The sequence below is a fragment of the Falco naumanni genome, chromosome 1 (genome assembly GCF_017639655.2).
Source record: "Falco naumanni isolate bFalNau1 chromosome 1, bFalNau1.pat, whole genome shotgun sequence".
In the NCBI taxonomy this organism is placed as follows: domain Eukaryota; kingdom Metazoa; phylum Chordata; class Aves; order Falconiformes; family Falconidae; genus Falco; species Falco naumanni.
Genome location: NC_054054.1, coordinates 89444783 through 89466370, shown reverse-complemented (window position 1 = coordinate 89466370; position 21588 = coordinate 89444783). Strand labels below are relative to the sequence as shown.

Sequence of the window (21588 nt, the reverse complement as noted above, 5' to 3'; positions counted from 1 at the left end):
TTCTCAGAAAAATTTATTTCCATAAATTAAAAACACACACAAAAGAAACAGTAAAATTTTAGATTCACACAATATTGAATAGAAACAAAATGCCAAAAGCATGATGGAGACTAATGGCACAAGCATACAAATTCTCATTGAGCTATTTGTTAGCTTGATAGCATCATAGACTTTTAATCCACAGTTACCATCCATATTCTAGAAGAGCACCTGGAACATAACATACTGAAGGCCCACCACAAATTAAATACATTAAATGAGAACTGCCTGCAGAAAATCATACCCAGCAAGCATCAAAACTCAAATGTATGCAGCCACAAGACCAGCCAGGCAAATGCTGTAACATACACTAAGTAACCTCAGCTGCTCCAGTTGTAGCATGATGAAAAAAAAATTGTTTTTGGAAGTGATCTTCCTGCCTCCCATAATCAAAAAATTTAGCAAAGAGCTGCCTGGCTCTGCAAAATTTATTTCTAAGAGACAGTACATGACAAAAGGTTTGCAACTCTTCTCAAGCTGCTCTAGTCATATTTCTGTGAGCAGTATATTCAATGACTTCAAAAATCCTCACTGGAGTGGGCTCACTTTATGAAAAGGCAACTGTACATATCCTTCAGCTGGGGATGTATGCAAGATCCCCAAAGATCTATCCTCTATACTTTCTTATTTCAAGTATCTGAGATAGAAGCAGCTCAGAATGGCAAATACTTTTCCACAGTCATCACTCCCAGTGTACGAGCAGTAACCACAAGGAACAAGGCTGTTCCACAAGTGCTGTAAACAGGAACAGAGGTGGGATAAGAAAAAAGAAAAATTGCACAAGCGTGACAGACATCTATATGCTGAAGCAGGGGAAGTGATGCTTTGTCTCAATGAGCTTAGGTCTCTATCATCATTACAAATACTAACCCAAAACAGAATAATGCTGTATATTTGTGTTTCCACAAACTAAGGTCTGGGACAAGCTAGGCAACTGCCAACATCATTTTTTAACTCCTCCAATTAATTGTAAACAAGAGAGAATTGGGTGTTTTCTTTGCTCTGCTCTCTCTGCTGTAGCTGTTAAAAAGAAAGCTAAGAAATGTTATTTCAAAGCAATCGGAAACAAGACAGAGCAGGGAAGCAGACAAAAAAACCCACCAACCACCCAAAACCAAAAGAACCCCACAACCTAAAGGAAAACCCAACACATTCCATGTTTCAAAGCACATGGTTGCCTGGACTCCAGTTTCATCCCTTCCCACCCATACCCTTGTTTCCTTAAAAGCCCCTGTAAGGTTACAGCTCAATTGTGTCACAGCACTAGAAGCCTCCTGTGTTAATAGAAGGTGAATCAATGCTGTGTAACAATCCCATTCTATAGCATAAAACCATAAAAATATATATATATCACTTTTGCTACAGCTTCCAACCAGTCAATAATTGGGCAAACCAGTATAGGGAAAGTTTCAATCATTTTTTAAAAGGCAGACAACCTTTGTTTTTTAGGGATTTCTTTTTATAAAAATAAATATCAATTAAAATGTTCTATAGCAGCTCAAATAGGTTAACCAGACCTTGCTGCTGAAATATTATGTCAATATGTTCAAAGTTTGTCTGCCTTGTTATTTTACTGTCAAAACCCAAACATCACTATTTTAAGTGTGCACTCCTCCCTTTTCTTCAGTCTTCCTGATTAAAGATAACTAGCCTCCAAAACAGGAATGTAAACTTCTAGGAATCCCGGCACATAAACTGGGAGCAAAACAAGCCCAGATTACATTTCTTTCAAGATTCAGGCACACACAGTATATGTAATAATCCTCTCCCATTCCTCTACTTTCAAAGCTCTGGAATTCAATAGATTGCTTGTTATTTTTAGTTTTCTGTTTGGTCAGTAACAGAAGTGGCAGAGCCACAGAAAATAATTAAGGTATTTTCAGTCCTGCATTTATTGGAAGTTTATTAAAAATACCCACCCACTAGATATTTGCTCATTTTGAAGGTAAATAGAAACTCTATTATATGGGTAGGTAAGAAAGTGCAAGTTTCAAGTGACAAGTGAAAGAAATAACAGACTAATTCAATTTGGGCATCCCAGCAATGACAGCTTTGCCTGAATAACTTCTATAGGCACTAAAGGACAGAAATTACCTGAACTGCAGCTAGCATTCATTTTTAATTATGCTTCAAGTAAATTTAACAACCCAAAAGGGAGCTCTCTTCCCTCAAAAGGTATAGCTAAGAAATTGTCCAGTGCTGCATCAGATAATTACATTACATAATGAAAAAAAAATAATTCCACATGCTATGAGGCTTTTTGTACAACACTAGCTATTATGTACAACAGTGCTGTACAGAGTATATTTGATTCTAAGCTACATGAATTTTAAATCTAAAATGGTAACAAAATAATTTTTTTCCATCTTAAGGGTATTTTTGTCGGTGTTAAAATCAAGTTGATATTTTTAATGGAATTCAAATAACTTAAAAATGAGTCTTAAGATTTTGCTGGTGTTTTCTGCATGCAACAGCTCAGCTCAATTAAACAAAAACCTCTACCTGCGTATCCTGCAGCTTAAAATCCTCCTGGGCTTCTCCTCTGGAGAAGAGGTTGGCATCAGACAAGTAGGTAAAAACTATTATTTGGGAAAAATTAGTATTGAGCATAACTTTTTCTTAAAATATTACCTTTTTTTGAGCTCAATCATGTTAAAAGGTGTCCTCACGCAGCAAATAAAGAAACATATACAAAGTGCAAGTTATTTAATGTCTAGTTAATGTAGGGCTTCTGCTGCCCAAAGCCAGGAAGGGCACAGAAACTCAGAGGGAACCTTCTAAGTTAACAGAAGGAAGAAACAATTGAAAGTAAACCCAGATAGCTACTTTTAATTATCAAAAAGTTAGTGGTGTATCAAGAATGTGTTTGCTAGAATTCATCTTTATCAAACATCGTATCTCTTCTGTCAGGTTATTCAAAACAGCCACTACAGTAACAACAGCAGACTCAAATGTGCAAACGATCTGGAGTACAGAGTTCTAGCATCACTGAAGGTGCACTACTTCCTCCTTTACACTCCTACTCTACCCCAAAAAGATGTTTAAACATAATTAAACATTAGCAGTAATTTCCAGAGGCTGGGGAAAGAATGGTACATTGTATGTGGCGGTGTCACACTCAAACAGGAACCTAAATAATCCCTCCAACAGCATTAAAAAAACCACCAACAACAAAAAATAGCACCTTAAAGAGGGCCACAGCCAAAAACTGATGACTGTATGTTAGAACAGACTGGTAGAGTAATGTATGAAGAAGTCAGTAGATTTCTCCCAACAGGAATAAAATACCCAAGGAGCTGATTGGACCATTTTCAGCTAAACGGCTCCCTCAGATGCTAGAGGCCTGCTCCTGCTCAGCCTCCTTTGCAAAAAAGGCTTCAAGGTCCATTAGCTTCTGACTCAAAAGAGTATCTAATTCCACACTCTGCAGTGCAGCTTTTTTTGCTCGGGTGAAACTACCCACTGCTTTGATTTTGCCTCGTGTCTTCCTTTTCCGGGGAAGAGTGAAGTCCTGAAACTCTAGAATCCGCTTTCTCTTCTGCTGGCTGACAGAGATCAAGTGTCCATTTCTCTCCTTGGGCTCTTCAAAGATTGTTTCCAAGCTCCTGGTAAAAGCAAAGGACAGACGCCTGAATACTCAAGAAGGAGTTAACCAACTTACAAGGACAGGCAGACTGGTGGATTTTGTAACCCAAGTAAAAAGACTTTTAAGTCTTACAGTTTTATAGTCCCTTCACATCTCTTGTAATGTATCCCTATCCACAGCTTGCACCTCCTACAACTGCACGTTACTGATAGCTACATAATTTGATATTGGTGCATAGACATTTAGGTTAAATCTCGTTATATCTGTATTTCAGTTCAAAAGCACAATTATAGTCTTGATTTTATAGAATAGATTTAAACATTGAAAAACGTAGCAGTCTTGATAATCATGCTATACTTGATGACAGGCAGTTATTCTCAGTGTTTTAAAGACTATTTTGTTGCCTTTGAATTTTGAAAAAGTAAGTACTGTACTTGCATGGAAGCTGGAATGAATGAGTAGGTGAAAAAAAAATACGAATCCATACTTAAAACACCTGCAAATTCTTAGTTCACATTTTATTTCACTGCTTTCCACCCAGAACTAAAAGACATTATTTTTTAATTAGCCTTCTTAAACTAATTTAAAAAAACCTACCACCATTTATCTCCCTCTTAGCTTACAGACACCTTTAATCTCCTCTCTCTCACTCTCTGCTTAAGTAACTTAAATTTATCTTAGTTTTCTCATTAGGAAGCAGAACCAACCTGGATGGAGGAGGGGACTTATAGTTCTTGTTTGTGTAAATTTCTTCTAAACTGAAGTCTTTCTTCTTAAGCCTGAAAAAGTAATGAAGAAATCAATCAAGAAACAAGTATTACAAAACCACCTCTCTTCACAGATTTACAAGAAACAAGTATGGTTTGTGTTCTATGCCTAAATGCTAACTTATTATGCTTTAACTAATTTGGAATAGGGAGGAATGAAAAATGAGGTCCTTAAGTACCTAATTTCATACAGTGTTTTTAAAAGGTCTGGGTCAAGACTTGCCATTTCTGCAGAGGTCAATATTCCTTCTAGTGTTCTATGATGTTTTGAAATAATGATGCTCAAAAGAAGGAGGGAAATCTCTTCACAAGGCACTTTTTTGTGGAAGGTATGAAAAGACTTACAATTTAGCTGATTAAAATTTCACCTCTGGAGACTGATTCTAAGTTACTTATTGACACGTAATTAGCAAGCTGATCTCTGAAGAAATGCATTCCTTTGTCAAAGCTGGCACTTCTGTTTAAGACAGAAGTGAACAAATTACTAGATGACTGACTGGAAAAGCTTTATCAGGATCTGGCACTGTGATTACCCCAGTTATGCTGAACTAATGTTTCCCTAAGATCATATACCACAAAGAATGAAGGGACTGTGAAGAACTCCCAACAAAATTTGCATCAACAAAACTTGCTAACAGATCACTTCATCTCACTGCGCATTGTAGAATGACTTATTTTCAACGTATGTTTATTGATATGAACTTCTTTCTTCTTTAGAAAATAATTCCATTGCAACTTAGTTTTTCACATTTTGCCTAAAACCCAGTCAGTAGTTCATATCCCATAGTTCTTTATTTATCCTTTCTCACTTGAAAAAAGTTATTTTCAAAGACTACTTTCTTTCTTCAGCCTTCTGATACAGCTGTATCAATCTTTTCTTATACAGGAAGCAAACATCAGACATCACTCAACTGGGAGTGTACAAAATAGCAGTGGTAAGAGAAGCATTTACTGAACTGATTCCATTATTATGCAGGAAGTGTAAGCAACAGGAAGTAGAAGGAGTCCATTTAAAAGATACTGCTCACCTTTTTGGTTTGGGTAGTCCCATTGGAGTAAGGTTAGGGTCCGGCTTAGGAACAGTTTTCCTGATTCGGATCTGTGAGACTTTCTTTGGTCTCTTTTCTGGCTCAGTCTGAAGAAAGAAAAAAGAAAAAGAAAAAAGTTATAACTGAGAAATCAATAACCCACCAGTCAACAGAATTCCCTTTCATGTTGAGTATACATTTTTTTATAGAATAAGCATTCCCTTTATTTTGCCACCTTCTTTCTGCTTGAATAAAAGCAAGCAGTAGCACAGACTAGGACATGCAGCCTGTTTTCTCTCCTCGTCTTTAACAGTTACTAGATAATATTCAGCAGCAGCAACTTCAAGTTCTGGGGAACTAAGAGTGTCAAATATCTAAAAACTAAAATGAACTCACTTTTTTCAGTTCTGTGTCATCTTGGGATCTAAGACAGGCAAGAATAGAAGCATCAGCTTTATCAAGGGCATGAACCTGAACCTGGAGCTCAGATGCTGAAAGCCTGGGGGGAGACGGCAATGATTCTGGAAGTGAGCAGGACTTTGGTAACGTAAGAGGGAATGAAGCTTCCAGACTGTAACAGAAAAGAAGGGAATATATGTAGATTAATACCCAATTTATGCTGCAACAGCACTCCGTGCTCTCAGGTGAGGTTCCTAAATTGCAACATGGGCACAAAAAGCAATGCAATTCACAGAAATTGTTCAAGTGAGTGAACTCTTCCTCTGATACATACATACAGCCAAAAACTGCTGCAGCCCACACTGATACTGAAACAAATGAAACACCGGCAGTGATTTGAACATTTAATTTTAAACCGCTCTTTTCCTTTTCATATAAACACTTTACAGATCTGTTTAGTAACTGCTGATAGAAAGTGATTAATCCTCCTTTTCTGCCAAAGAATTTATTTGACACAACTATTACTTGTACTTTTTGTTTACAGATAAATTTAAAAAATAGCTTTTATATCTGCCATCCTGACATTGAAAAAGAATAGAAGGAAGTTTCAGCACCTAATGTCCAGTCGCTCAGACAGAAAGAATATACATCCAAGTAAGGAAACAAACTTCTAATTTCATATATTCGTTTCAGAAGAGGCGGCACAACATGGTTGAAAGTAACAGAAATGTTCTGTGCAGTGATCTACAAGGTGTTTGCATTAATGCCCCTCCACACTTCTCCATTACATGATCCAATCAGTTTACTGCACTAACTTTTTAATCAGAAAGCTATTCTTGGAGTGAACTGCCAAAAGCTGAAGGCCAAAATGACATAAGCAATGTTTTTCTGAGAAAGCTCATAATCCCACAACTCAGAATATATATAAAACTCCAAGAGACTCACCATATCTCATGACCTGCAGTCTGTAGTGCTTCCATACTCTGTATAGTTAAGTGCGGTAACATGGCATAACTGGTTCAAAAGAAGAATGAAAAAAAACACGACAAAACAAAACAAGACAGAAATTAGGTCTACACTATAAAAAGACGAGGGAAAAATTATTAGTATAAACTGAACTGTAAGCAAAACAATGCCAATATCAGGAATGAGAGTGAAAGACTAAAACGATACAAAAACAAGCCACATCTGCCATTTATTCCACTAGATTTCACTGATGGTTTGTTAGGGAAATAGGCCTACTTTCACTTAAAAATGTTAGTGATGAGAAAAGGAGATAAAAGTACACAAAGAGGGAGACAGTATTAGTCTGAAAGTTGTAATTATTTCCATGAAAGTCTATATTCCTCATTCAAACCCACCAGTTTTTAAAATTAAAGTAACCAAAACCCTTGAAGGATTAGCCTACTAAATAAAAAAGTGCATTGTGGCAACAGTAACTAGGAAGAATTTCCAGAAGATTAACTCCCTGCTGTCTCAAACTCCAACAATCTTAAATGAATATTCTTAATTGATTGGAACCACCAAAGACATTTCCATAATGGTGGTAATTACCATCATTCTATGGCATAAGTCAACACAGCAGCTCTAAGTCCTTTTAATATGAAGCTTTATTATTGTGCCCACGCTATTAATAGCAGAGCAAAAAAAATAATCAGTTGGGACAGCTTTTATTACATTGGACAGCAGATCCCCAAACTAACTGTTCTGAAGCAAAGAAGTTAACAGCCAGACTGGAATGCTACAAAAGAAATGAAAACGAACCAGGCTGGCAGCACAGGTAAGTCAGGAGGTCAGAAAGACCCACTTATTGTGATTGTCATTTAGTATCAACACTGTAACATTTTCTTTCTCTCAGTATTCCACTCACTACCTCAACACTACTGGGATCTGTATAAATAGTGGATCAGAGTCCTCCATGCTAGAGGCAGAGTTTGCTGTTTTATGCAACAATAACAATAAAATTACAGGGAGGGAAAAAAGCCACTTTATAAATTTTGAATCCAAATGAGTATTAATTAAAAAAGGATTTAACTTAAAGAATACTTTATTACTGTCAGTGGAAGTGACAGAACATGATTTTTAGGCAGGAGAACTGCTCCAGTTCCTTGTCTCCTGTTTATTAAAAACACTAACTATGAAAGAAATAATTTAAAGTGGACAAATCTCTTCCAGAAGAAAATGGCCTGCAGAGAACTTGGAGCTACTTTTTAATTTTTCTGATATTTAACTATCTTAAAACAGGCAAAGATTTTTGTCATACTGGGAGCTGAAAATGCTTTTATACTGCACCACATACTTCTTGTATTCTTATATTTATATACAAAACATTTATTTCATATAAGACTTCTTTTTGAGTACACATGAATTTAAGAGAGATTTACTGAATTATCCTCTTTTCACCATTCCTGTTAATACCTTTAAAGAAAGAAATGTTAGTTTATGAGAACAGGCTGTCAATCTTCAGCAAAATGAAATCTAAAATGGTGTTAAATATTATGTTAGGTTTTGTTCTTTATGTTGATTTACAGCTTAACCTTTAATACTAATTTTTGCTTAACTGTTTTAGGAATATAATTTATTTGCTGCACTTCTTTAAATTTCTGCAAACATTCCCTTCAACTCACTGCATGCTGCAATAACTTTCCTTTAAAGAAAACCTGAGTGGGGCTGAAGAATTAAGGGTCCCTCATATATATTTTTAAGTTATTTCAGAGAAAAAATTAGTTTTAGACTATTTTTACTTTGGGTTATTTTTCACTTGAAATAATAAGGTTAGATTTCGCTTCTCTTCCTTTGGGATAAAGATCATTCATAGCAAAACATTTTGTTTTCAAATTACCCTTTACATGAAGGAATTAAATCCTCTTACACTTTAGCTAACTAGATATGCTGTAACAAGCTGCCTAGGAGTCTATAAACTTAAATATGGGAGAAAACACGACAGCATAAATCAGCTCTGATCTCCCCAGTCCAACATGCCTCAACAATACAAAATAATAAATTCACCTCATACACAGAAATAAGTTTTTAAAATTACGGTACTTGTTTTGTTTTTAAAAGAATGGCAGCACTGTCTTATTTTTAAGTTTAGTGTTGGTACGATTACTTCCAGACTACTAATTTGTACACTAGGAAAATTCAGCCTGATATATTGACTCATATGGAATGAAGAATGCAGTTCCAATAAAATGCACTGTGAAGTTGTCTCTATGCCATTATTCAAGTTCATTCTTTCAGTGCAGAGTGCAGATGACTCCCAGAATGGAGTTGTACTTGCACAAGCTCACTCCCACCTCTGGTAGCCATTAGAATTTAAACTAACAAGTTAAAAACTTTTAGGTATGTTATTTATACAAAGCAAAATGCAGCATTAGTTATCTAGCAAGATTTTTGGTTATACACATGTCAAGCTATGACATAAGATTAGCCAAATTCAATGGTTCTCTAGAGACTGCCATATTAAACAAAACAATTAATCAAATGGACTTTTCTACGGTGCTTGTGAGCCTGTACTCTGTCCAGGAATTTCAAGACTATAAAATCAGAGACTGAACTGCTGCATGTCACTGAGGCATAAAGAGCACAATCTTTGCTCAAGAGTGTTCAAAAATCCTGTAACAGAGCTAGGAACCTCCTCTCTCATTCTGTTTCTTAGTAAAAAGATCTCAAACGCTGATAGCAAGGTTAAATTAAATAAGCAGAGTAGATTTCAGTCCTCTTCCCACACTAACAAGAATGACACACACCCCACACACAAATTCATTACCAACCTGAACTAGAGCTACACTTGCTTATGCCAACAATACATCAGGCACATAATATCAAAAGGCATAGCACACATAAAGAGGTTCAAATTAGCATAGAACAGTTGAGGAATACAATTAAAAATTTAACTGAATGCCACCCCCCGCCCGTTAGGATTCTTCCTAATCTGATACTGAAGATTTTACGGTGGTTCCAAGTGGCACTTGTGGCTCAGACCTCTGAAAAAAACTTTCCTACCTCAGAAATCCAGTTGTTCTGCAGTCACTCTGAATAGACCTAATGAAGTAGCTCACCTTTCTGCATTATATATTCTGATGCATGGTGTGTATATTTTGCAAGGGAGAAGAAAATAGAGTTAGCCATTCTGCCAAAACAGGATAGTATTAAAGAAGAGAAGGCAAATATATTTAAATTCAGCTAACAGACTGTTCCGAAGGGAAGAATCTTCCATGTTGAGCCATTTTTGGAGCAGAATGTGTAGAGCATTCCCTGTGAAACAGGGACCCTCAAACGCAAGCTGCAATTACCCTCTCCCTCCCAGAAAGAAGTACATACATACCCTATACATGTTTAATCTCAGAAATAAGTTGATGGGTTTTACCTGTTCTCGATGCCCACGCCTGGCTGCCACTTGCAGTGATTGGAATGGAGAGGAGTGATTTCGGAGAGACAGGCAGAAGGACCATGCTGACTCCATATGGATAGTACCCTGCCCAATGAGTATGGCAAGGAAGAGACGAGGTCATCTGATACAGAAGTTGGATACCTTGCCCCTTTCAAACCCTGTGCGAATTGTGATATAAATAGTCTCTGGATGGTAGGAATATGGCTGCTTAAGTTTCTTTTTCTTGTCCAAATCCTGTAACATCCAGGGGAAGAAAGTGCTAACACTGTGTGAAGGCCAAGCATGGAGCAAGCTCCTCTTCTTTCAGCTATGGCATTTCTTCCATTGTCAGGATGAAGGGCAACAGCCCTTGGAGTTGTTACAGAGAGAGAATGCAACTCATTATTTAGACTGGAATCTTCCTTAAAAGCTCTTGTATTCGAACAGCTCCGAGACAGGAGAAAAGAGAAAGTCAATTTTGAAGGTGGTGCTGGCATTTCTTGCAAAACTAGTCGGTGAGGTACAGAGTGCTGGGATGTAATCCCTGTGAGGTCTGTCACAGGACTGGATTCCAATTTTATGTGAACAGAAATTGGGAAAACTGGGGTATCCAAGAAAGACGTTGGAGGCTTGTGGCTCAAGCCTGAAGAAAGTATTTTGGTAGATTCTACAGGATAAAGTGCCAAAGACTGAAAGCTGAACATCTTGGTGCACCAACTGTCAGCCCAGCATGATTGTAAGTTCCTGTTAATGCAAGAAAAGGCTTCCAATAGATTTTTAGATCTACGTTGGCTGTACCTCTCACTCGCTGGAAGAATTTCAGAAGAACATGGCAGAGGTTCTAAGTTATGGATGCTTTTGGCAGGTGCCAGGAGTTTGCTAGCCATTGCAGACAGCTTGCTCAACAATGCTGGTTCTTTGGTACATTTTCTAAATTTCAAGCTGTTCAACAAACTGCACCTCTCGGCCCTCTGCCTCGGCATATGCATGAATCTCATGGCTGTTTCCATTTCCATTGTCGATGATTTACATGGTACGTACAAAGATTTGAGAAGTGTGTTTTCCTGCTTAGGCAATATTTCTGGGGGAACCTCAAAAAAAAGTGAACTCCTATTTTTTTTTCTTACGGTTTTTAGCTGATACGATGTGGAAACTTTCTTGCATGCCCTTGCAGGCTGTCTTTTTAGTGGAAGAGATCCTCTTCGTTTATTTAAATTTCCAAAGGCACCAGGGCTTCCAACATACCCTAAATTAAGGTTCAGGTTTTCCATTTCTGAATCCTGAGTCTTCAAAAACTGTGAACTAATAATATCTGTGGTAATCTTTGGCCTTCTAACCTCTTGTAAAGTGCTACATAGTTTATTTTCACTGCTTTTGACAGCAAAAATCTCCTCTGAAGGACCTTCAAACTCCTTATTTCTTGATGTCACCGATTCATTTGAAGAGCTGCATATGAGTTCAAAACTGTGCAACATACTTGGTTGCAGTATGATTTTTGCTTTCCCTTGATATTCTGACTTCTGTTCCTGCTGTGCCTTGTCTGACAGATGGACTTCCATCTTCTCATACTCCTTCTTTCGCTTAAGTACCTGACATGTCTCTATTTGGTCAAGTCTCTCTGAAGATAAAGCCACATTTGCCTTGCAAACTGAATGAGTTGGTAGAGTGTCCTGGCCTTCTGTAATCTCCTTTACATTTTCTTGGCTCTGTGCATTTAATTTGTAAGGCACACATACTTCACTGCAAACCACACAGTTTGGGAATGGTTCTTTGCAACTGTTTGATAGTATTCTCGTAAGTGGATAAAATGTGAGTGTTGTATTATACTGCAATTCTGGTGAGGTTTCTGCATCAGACACACCTTCAGCTTGACCATCATGCACAGTTTCTGAAAGTAGACTGGTACCCGCTAAGTTTGTGAGCGTTGTGTCATGTTTTCTTTCTTTTGAAAGATTACATAGATTAGATCTTGTGATTTTTTCCAAAACATTTCCAAAATTCTCAGCACTGTGAGGGCCAATTTTGCTACCAGACTCTTTGGAATCTTGTAACAAGGCCCATTGACAATCTTCTCCATCAAGACAAGAATCTACAGGTGACTTTTTTCTAGGGGCTGCTTCTCTTCCCATCTTCTCTTGTACATATGTGTTCTTAAACTTCTCTCCACGGTGAGTACTTTTTGTTGCAGTTACATCCATGTCTTTTACAGTTACCATGCTATGCCCCTCATCTCTCAGACTTTCTTTGCTGTGTGCACAAACTCTTGAGCTTTTTGCACCATTCAAAAAGCTAGCTGCCATTTCATTCTCTGCAGATGGAATCTTAGTATTGCTGGTTTTTCTCTTAACAGACATTGTTACAGGAAGAGGTTTTGTCACTGAAGAGTCTTTGTTTAAAACTTTGGCTGAAGATGAACCACAATTATCTATTTGTGTATTCTCAGATGACACACATAGCTTTTCTTTCTCAGGCTGACAGATTCCCAGGTTCAGAGCTGATGGTGTTTCTGAATCCGCCTGAGTCTCATTGAAGGAATCCTGGATGTCAATCAACTTTCCAAAATGGGATGGACCAATACCCTTTTGAGCATCAGTTTCTTTACCAGGCTCAAACGTTAACTGTGGGCAAGAGTTATTTAAGGTAGATTTTATTCTCAGACTTTTTTTGTTTTCCATCTCTGAAAGCACATTCATATTTTCTGGCTTGCATGACAGACTCCCATGAATTGATGAGAAGGGCAAAAATTGGGCACTAACTAGGTTTTTCTGGTCCTCCACCAACCACTTCGTTGGCAAAGATTGTTGCATTTTGTTCCCTGCAAACTCTAGCTCTTCTTGCTCTTTTGCACATTTGATAAAGCAAGCATGCTGTACCCAATGTGATTTGCTATCAGAAAAGCTTTCTTTGAGAGTTCCTTTATCTCCTCTTTCACATCCATTCTCCTGTTCTTTTAATTTGATTGCCTTCTCTTCAATTAGATCACTGATGAAACCTGATCCTGAACAGTCTTCACTTCTCACACAACTGAAAGAGTCCAAATTCATTACATTCCCTTTTAGAGTTCCTGGAAAACTGTCTTGTTGTGCATATTTATGAACTAATGGAGGCAGGTCATTACTTGTTTTTAACAGCATCTCTTCACTTTGACTGCAGCCAATTGGTATTTTGGTTTCTTCCACAGAACTAGCTGTAGTTTGTAAGCCAGTGTTTGGTTGGTTGTTTAAACTTTCTAAATGTTGCTTGCTGCCTGGATCTGGGCCATCAAACTCACTCTGACATGCAAGACACTGATTTTCCATTGGACAAAGGATCTTTTCTGTTTGGCTAGCATGTCGTGCTTGAATATTCATGTTGTTGAGTAATGGACATGTATCACAGATCAAAGTGCTACGTAACTCAGAGGGATTAGCTGTGAGTGATGACACTGCTTTCTTCTCATAAGTGTCTAACTCTCTCTTCTTTGGGCCTAATGGACAGCTGCAAAATCCAGAATTATGAACACAGGTTTTTTTGTTCAAATATCTGACTAATAGCTGTTCACTAGACTCATTTCTCTGATTGCCGCTCGCCTTATTTCTCCAATTGCCTTTAGGAGCCTTTGGAGAATCCACAGTTCTTATTTTATTAAATTCATCTGTCTGAAGAGCACACACGCTGGTATGTTCTTTTGCCTCATCTCTGTCACAATCAATTTCACTGCCATCTGGTATTCCACAAATATTAAATTGTTTCACAACCTCCATATTCTTATTTGAAATCTCATCACTTACTGAGGTAGCAATACATTTCTCTGCAGTATAAGCTGAGCAAAACATGTTTTTTGCTGTGGAAATGTCATTTATCTCATGCAGATCTACACCTCTGTTGCCCCAGTCATCTTCACAAGGAAGAGATCCACAAAGCAAAGAGGAATGGGCTTCTGGGCAGATGATTGACTTTTTACTATTATATGCAGCTGAAACTTCTCCTTCCAAATCATCATTTTCTTCAATCTTCTTATCAACCTCAATGTTAGAAGAATGACTGTTCGGGAAAACATAATCTATACATGAACTCCCTAATAAAACACAGGAAGTACTGGCAGCTGTACACTGGTCTTGATTATTACAATTCCACGTGCCACCATGTTCACTTTCTAAACCAGAGACCACACTCTCTGTCTCTCCCACTGAAGACTTCGTGTTCTTCTGGAAAATTTTGCTTGTCATATTAGGATTATCAAAAGTCCTGGAACTTACTGAAGACTTGAATTTGTCTTTACGAAGCACAATTTCAGCAACTGGTTCCCCCGCTATTCCAGAAGCACCAACTGATTTTTTTCCAGAGAGATTACTCCAACCCTTGTCCCTGTTTGAAACCTCAGCAGCAGTACAAGGAGGACACTCGTGTTGATGAAGTTCTCTTGAGTTTTGTGCAACAGGAGGTAGAGTTACATTTAGCATATAAATCAAATTAGTTTTGCTAGTGGACAAACTATCATTACTATTAGCTTCTGTAGTTTCAACTAAACTGCCAGCCAACTCTTCTGATTTATTACTTTTAGACTCCTTTTCAAGCAGTTGTGCCTCAGATGAATCTTTTTCTAGCTTGGTACTAAGATCCAGACAGCTATGGCTACTGGGAGGAGAAATTTTCCTGGAGGTATTATAAAAACATGTGTCTGTCTGTCCAATTTCATGGGAAGCAACGTTGGCTGTTTCCATCAATAGACTGTTTTCTTTTATATCATCCTTGCATAGATCACTGACAGAGAACTGCCACTGGTCCTTTTTCAACTTAACACCTTCTGATGGGACCATTTTAAATTTTTCTTTTGACAACTCCTCGGGTGATGAAACAACAGAACTAAAAACTGAAGAATGACAATGTTCAGAATTAGCACCCTCTTGAGCTTCAGGCCAGCTACAAACTTCAACGTTACCTCCCACTGCAATTTTTCTCCGGACTTCAGCAGCCTCTTCAAATTCAGAGATGTATGATTTACTTATACTAGCACTTACTTCCCTGTGATCAGTTTTAGCGCTAGATAATCCTTCGCTCCTTACCACTGAGATCTGCTCTACTGGTATGGATGTGGAGGTTCGATTTTCTACAAACCCAGTTCCATGATCATAATGAGTCTGACTTTCAGTGTTTTTAGGAAGATGCTTTTCAGGTGTTTCATTCAGAATTCCATGGGCTGCAGTACTATTTTCTAGTGGTGTGTTTCTAAAGTCCAGGTAACTGATGCTTGTCAGAACCGAACATAAGCCTTCAGAACTTTTTGTGGAGAGTGTTCTACAGCTTTCTACTGATGACAATCTATGTGGTTCATTATGTTTAGGTACAGGACCAGTACAGAAGTCACGAACATTGTTTTCTTCATCCCGCTGATAAGTCTGGCAATTAGCAAGTGATGTACTCAATTCATTAACAGGATTTTGTCTGGGTAATTTTTCTCCTCTAGTCTCCAAAACAGATACAACATTACCCCCTGTTCTCAATGGCATGGCACTAAGGGCTTTCAACCCATTATATTCATTTGTTTCTTGTGTATGATCTGTGGCTGATTCAACATTTGTGACTTTTAAAGGCTCTAAAAAATCTAACATGCTGGTTTCCAAAACCCCAGCTCTGGCCATGACTGAGTCTACATCTGGGCATTCGTTGCTCTCGGGTGGAAGACCTTTACTCACTCTGTCATTCCTGTATCCTGCTTTACTAAATATCCTAGTCCCATCAGACTTCATACCTTGTACTTCATCAGTGAGCTTTGGCAGACTTTCAGCTGTCACCTGAACATTTGCTTGGTCTTCTTCTGCAAGAGAAAAAGAACAGAGCAAATCAGAACCATATACTAAATGTAGAAGGCATTCAGCTTACTAAGTTCCTTTTAGTATTGTACACAATATTGAGTATAGTGTTGGTCACTAAAACGTTTTTAAGTGAGAACTGATGCTACTGATTCTAGTACAAGCCTTTAGGAGAAAAAACACCTCACACCCCCAAACCTAAGGTAAAAAATGCAATTGTTTCCAAAACAAACATTCCCCACAAGCAGCAGGCATCCAAAGACCTGCATTTTTCAGATTCCTCTAGTATCGAGCTAAGTGCTATGCAGGTCTATGAGTCAATACATATGAAGTCATGGCCAATATCATAATCACAGAATCATAGAATGGTTTGAGCTGGAGGGGATCTTAAAGATCATCTAGTTCCACTCCCATTGCCATGGGCAGGGACACCTTCCAAATGATGCTTATTTGTAACATCAAAGCTCAACATAGCCGAGTACTTTATCTGCTCTATCCTAAAAATATAGCTGTGCATTGAGCGACCACGTCCATTTCTTCTTCCTTGAAGGCATCTTTGGCAGTAAGTCTTCCATAGGAACACAAGGCACATCTCATTCTGTCCAAAAAGTTATGATTATTAATAAAATCACAAAGAAGGTGCCAATTAAAAAAATTAGTTACTGTAAATATCTTCCTATTCAAAACTTCACAGGAAACATGTGCTCAGACTTCTACAGATCTCTTTCATATTTTCTACTAAGGTCTAAGACTAGACAGCATTCTTTGACTAAGTACAAGTTTTCATTATGAAGGAACGGAGAGAAAGAAAATATTAGATGCAGGCAAAGTGACCATAGTATTCAGAGCTAGAAGATTATGGATCATAATGAAATCAAGAACTAGTTTTGTTGTCCTCTTCCTTTGGATTCTGCACTTTTAACTTTTTTAAGCATCAGAAAATGAATGAGTCATAATTTTCACATCTTTGCTATTACTGGTCTCATATAATCCAGCTTTGAAACAAAAGGAAATGCAAAACATCTGCTATTAAAATCAATGCCTGCTTTGGGGTAAATAAGTATTTGAATTAAATAATTAAAACATGTCTTGTACATGAAAGGTCTTCAGGAAAGTACACATGCTATCAAGAAAAAGCAGAGGAATAATTTTTCATATTGTTCTAGCTATGCAAGGTAATAGTTTCTACTGTGAAGCAAAACAAATGAGCTATGCCACAATCACTATCAATTCTGAATCAATGAAAAGCCATCTGGGAGAGAAGCAGGGAGCAGACAGGGGTGAACAACTAAAATACGCACCTCTGTTCTTCAGAGATCCTGCTATTTCAGTGCAACCAGTTCTCAAAGACTTCACCTCATGCTGGTTTAAGTGAGGGTCCTCCTGAAACAAGACAAATATCAGTGGACATTCATCGATTTTCTGAAACATTTAGCATGTTTCAGGGACTGTACATGCTCAACTAGGTTAGTTCTCAATAAGAAAACAACCAAGATGCCTCAGAACATATCAGCCCTTGCCCAGAGACAGCCTTGTATTGTGAGTGGTTCACACAAGCACTTGTCATTCCTCTCTGATCCTATCGATCACTGTGATCTTACTATTAAACAATGATGCATCCAGAAAAGATTTGTATCTAGCATCAATGAAGTCTTGCGATGCAAGCAGCTAAAATTTAAGTGGCTTAAAATGCAAATTGTCGCAAATTTGAATCAGAAGAGTAATCCACTCTCCCAGTTTCTCTCACATCTCCAAACCATTACTGTATACCTCTGGCAAGATGCATGCATTTTCTAATCTTTACTAGAACTGGCCTTCTACTATTCCTTCCCTTGGCTCAAAACCACAAACCCACCAACAGACGACCTAGGACTACTTGCAAAGAAGTCTCCAGTCAAACCAAAACAAGACCTCACAACCAAACTACCTGCATTTTGAAATACGTTGAAGTCCACCTTGGAAAACCAAATTAATATGTAAAAATAATAAACTTTATTTTCACAAATTTTTGAACAAATCAGGTATCAAAACGCAGAGGTAAAACCACAAGGTATTTTAGTATTATACAGCATCCAGTAATTAGTGTAAAACACCTTATCAGGTATTTCCTGGCTGGTATGTGTTCAGTCACAGTACTTTTTTTCTCCCCTATGTTCTTTACATGTGTGTGAAAACTATTTACAAACTAAAGACAATTGATCAAGAAAGGCACTAAAAATCTCATTTTTTAAATAGAGAGTTTTGTGACTTCATTTTTTAGTAGAGTATTCTTTGGCACATTTTTCAGCAGCCTTTACCTAAACATAACATTTTTATCATCAATGTTTGCTAGAAAAGACAGGGGGGAAAAAAAAAGCCATGACCATGTGAGTTTCTTGTTTTGAAAGAGGAAACAGTGATTTCCTCTCCAATTACAAAAAATAATTCTAAAAATTAAGAATAATACTTCTTTTTAGATTAAAACCAGAAATACTAAACTGAAACCACTGTAGCATTCTAAAAGTATTACCTGAAATAACTATTTATTTTTATATTTATTGACTGAAATTATTATTTAGTTGTTAGTACCTTGACTGGGCATGACTGTACCAGCAGAATACGCTGTACCCACAAACATGGATACTAGGCAAGGAGCTTTTAAAGTTGATTCTCTTCTTTTTAGTCACCAGTCAGTTTTGTCCCTCATTGTCACTTACCTGCCTCACACCATTTCAACAGTATTTAAGAAAGTGAAAGCTTGATATTTTAAAATACTGCAGGTCTACTGAAGTATAATCTGATTTTTCACTGGACCTGTGATAATCTAAATAATGCCAGAAGACACAAATAATGAACAGGAAACCACATGGACTAAGTTCTCTGCTGAGTCACTCAAACCCTAAAGTCAAAATAACATATAGGGAGGAACTTTTGCATTTGCTTACTTGTTTTGACCAACTTTCCCCCAGAGTTGGAGCACAGCACTCAGCATGACACTCCTCAGCACATCGTGCCTCTTTGTTTTCTTTCTGGTATCCATCACCAGAGCAGTCTAGTATCCTAAAGTTTCTTTTTTTGTTTTTTTCATCCTCTTCAAGGTCTGCAGCCTTTAGTAATTTTTCAGTAAGCAATTCTGCTGGCCCATGCGAGATCCCCTTCAGCCTTTCAGCCAAGTCCTCCGTCTTCTGACAAAACTTTTCTACTCCAGAAGTCCTATGATGCTCAGCTGACTGACTGTCACTTTGTGCCAGCACAGGTGTCAACACATCCGATTTTGCATCTAATCCAACATTAGGCTCCGACACAGCCATAAATTCAGTGGAGATGCCCTCTGGCAGTCCAGTGTACAACTCCTTTGTCAAAGCAGACACAGAAGAATCAAGGAGAGGTTCCACCCCAGATGATAGCATCAGGGCAGCTGAAGGTCGGTTGTCCTGAGCTTTTCACAGTTTAACCTGAAAAAAAAACAGCCAACAATGTTAAACCATCATACGTAAGGGTAAACTCTAGATTAAAAACTTCATTCTTCAAGATTCAATCAATGTTTAAGAAAGATACTTCTTAATTTTTTTAAGAAAGGAGCTGAGAAACATTTGAGTATCTAACAAAATGCTTTGTTAACAAAGGAAGAAAGTATGGACAAACAGATGTTCCCAAGCCTTGTCTTCACATTCAAATGTCTCCCTGCAGACACAACCTCATCTTCCGGAAAACCTGAAAAGACTGAAAGGTAAACGGCTGGGGCTGGTATCAGCCATCCTACTCCTTGGCTAAAACCAAAGGATTACTTGTTTTCTTGCAATTTTCAAACCGAAGCATTATTTGTTTTCCTGCCATTTTCTTCAGTTTGTAACCTTTGGAAAAAGAACCCCGAGTTTTTTTCCTTTGCCTCCTGCCCCGAGAGAACCCTTCCCAGAGACGGGCCACCACACGCAGCCCCCTCCCACCGGCACGCTATGCCCGCACGGCAGCCCCGCCGCTCCCCGGGACACAGGCGCTGCCGGCACCACGGCCGGCCTCCCCGCTCCTGAGGACACACCGGCACCGGCCGCGGGCTAAGCCGGACTTTCACAGGAGCACCGGTTCCTCGGTCAGCGCGGACCTCGCTGCTCCCGAGGCAGAGCTCAGCGACTACACCTGCGGCCGCCCTCGGGACACCGCCGCCCTCCCCGCGGTGCCGGCCGGCTGCCCAGGGCCGGACCCGCCTTTGTTCCCCGCAGCGCGGCCGGGCTCGGCCCCGCGCCCTGCCCCGGCTGCCCAGGCAGGGCCCCCCGCACCGCCACCCCGCGCAGCGGCGACACCTGCCGCGCCCGCCGCCGCCGGGTCACACCCTCGCCAAGGCAGCGAGCGCCCCGGGGCAGCCCGCCGCTCTCGGTAAGTACGCGACCCCCGCCGCGTCCCCCGGTGCCGGTAGAGCGCGCGCTCGGCCCCGCAAGCCGCCCGACGCGCCCAGGCAGGGCCGGGCCAAGCCCCCCCGCAACCGCTCGCCCCTCGCTCCACTGGGAGTACCACTGCCCACACAACCAGCGGCACAGCCCCACCCCCACCCCTCGCAGTCCGACACCGCCCCGCTCCCGTTACCTCAGCGGCCGCCGGCCCCGCTCTTCCCACACCGCCGCCCCCCCACACGTCCGCCCCCTCCCCAGTCACATCACTTCCTCATCCGGGCGCGCCGCCGGCCGTTGATATGGCTCCGCCCCTTCGCAGGGGCCCTTCCCGCCGTGCGGGGGCGGGGGGCCAGCCCGGCCCCTCCCATTCACCTCGTTTGGGGGCGGGACGTGACGTGCACGTGCTGGCCCGGCGGCCCCGGATGCGGAAGTGGCGAGCACTGTCCCGGGGCCTCGTCGGAACTGTGCAGCCGCGGCCGGCCGCCGGCAGGGGACACGGCAGTGGGAGGTCAGGGACCCGTGGCTGCGGGACGGGTGGGGCTGTGGCTGGGTTTGTGGTGGAGCCGGCCCGGGCCGCGGAGGCCTCCGCGCTCCCTCCGCGCCCGGGGTCCCCGCTCCCCTTCCCGCGGGCCCGGGCCGCCTCGTTCTTCTGGCTCACGTTATTGTCCGTAGCGGGGCTGAGGGCCAGCGTGAGGCTGCTGGGGGCGCCTGGGGCCGACTCCCTTCGCTGGTCTCCGCGGGGCGCCTCCCGCTCGCACACGCCGCGGCCCCGTGCCGGCTTCTTCCCAGCCAGTTCATTGCGACAAACTTGGGACGTACGGTGTCTTCCCGCTGTGCCTTTGTAGCTCGGTGATTGAATCGACTTTCTGAAAAGCACATCCGCAAGCTTAATACTTCAGTCTATTTGAAAGGCGTAATTTCAAGTTCTGTGTTTTGGTTTGCTGTAATGCTACAGTTATAAATAGAAGAGCTTATATTTTAACCTAATAACGTGGCTATAGTCTTATGAAGAAAATTTTACTCCTCCACTTTAAATTCCATGTCTAAAAAGAGTAAATTATAAAAGAAAATGTTGTCCTTTGAAATATACTTTATTTTCAGTGAGAGTGGCAGGAAGAAAAAAATGCAGTGGCTAATACAGTTGAAGTAGTGCAAAGCAGTGCCTCAGACATAAGTGTCTGCTTAACTGTGTAAGTCCATAGCGCTGCCCTGTGCTGAGTACATCTCTGCTGCCTTCG

At 40.1% G+C, this 21588-nt stretch overlaps 2 protein-coding genes across 13 annotated transcripts in view; one reads left to right on the top strand and one right to left on the bottom strand.

Annotated features, from left to right (window-relative positions):
- PRR14L (proline rich 14 like) lies at positions 1-20597 on the bottom strand. 4 transcript variants are annotated; one of them, XM_040604702.1, is made up of 9 exons: positions 20544-20597; positions 18908-19417; positions 17285-17366; positions 10189-15988; positions 6765-6833; positions 5817-5991; positions 5421-5527; positions 4333-4404; positions 1-3644 (listed from the first exon to the last, which is right to left on the bottom strand). In XM_040604702.1, exons 2-9 carry the CDS (start codon positions 19370-19372, stop codon positions 3368-3370), a joined length of 7047 nt encoding a protein of 2348 aa, XP_040460636.1. In that variant the 5' UTR covers positions 19373-19417; positions 20544-20597; the 3' UTR covers positions 1-3367. The 4 variants fall into 4 exon arrangements, 2 of the variants coding, with proteins under 2 accessions (XP_040460636.1, XP_040460651.1); XM_040604717.1 differs by lacking the exon at positions 20544-20597 and having other exon boundaries at positions 10189-15043; positions 15923-15988; positions 18908-20163; XR_005829451.1 differs by lacking the exons at positions 1-3644; positions 4333-4404; positions 5421-5527; positions 20544-20597 and adding an exon at positions 9825-9898 and having other exon boundaries at positions 5961-5991; positions 18908-20173.
- A 164-nt stretch (positions 20598-20761) lies between these two features.
- DEPDC5 (DEP domain containing 5, GATOR1 subcomplex subunit) overlaps positions 20762-21588 on the top strand; it is a 47334-nt gene continuing 46507 nt past the window's right edge. For all 9 annotated transcript variants that reach the window (XM_040604691.1, XM_040604649.1, XM_040604674.1 and 6 more), the window contains exon 1: positions 20762-20858. The gene's annotated coding sequence lies outside the window, so the exon portion shown is untranslated. The remainder of the gene's footprint in view (positions 20859-21588) is intronic.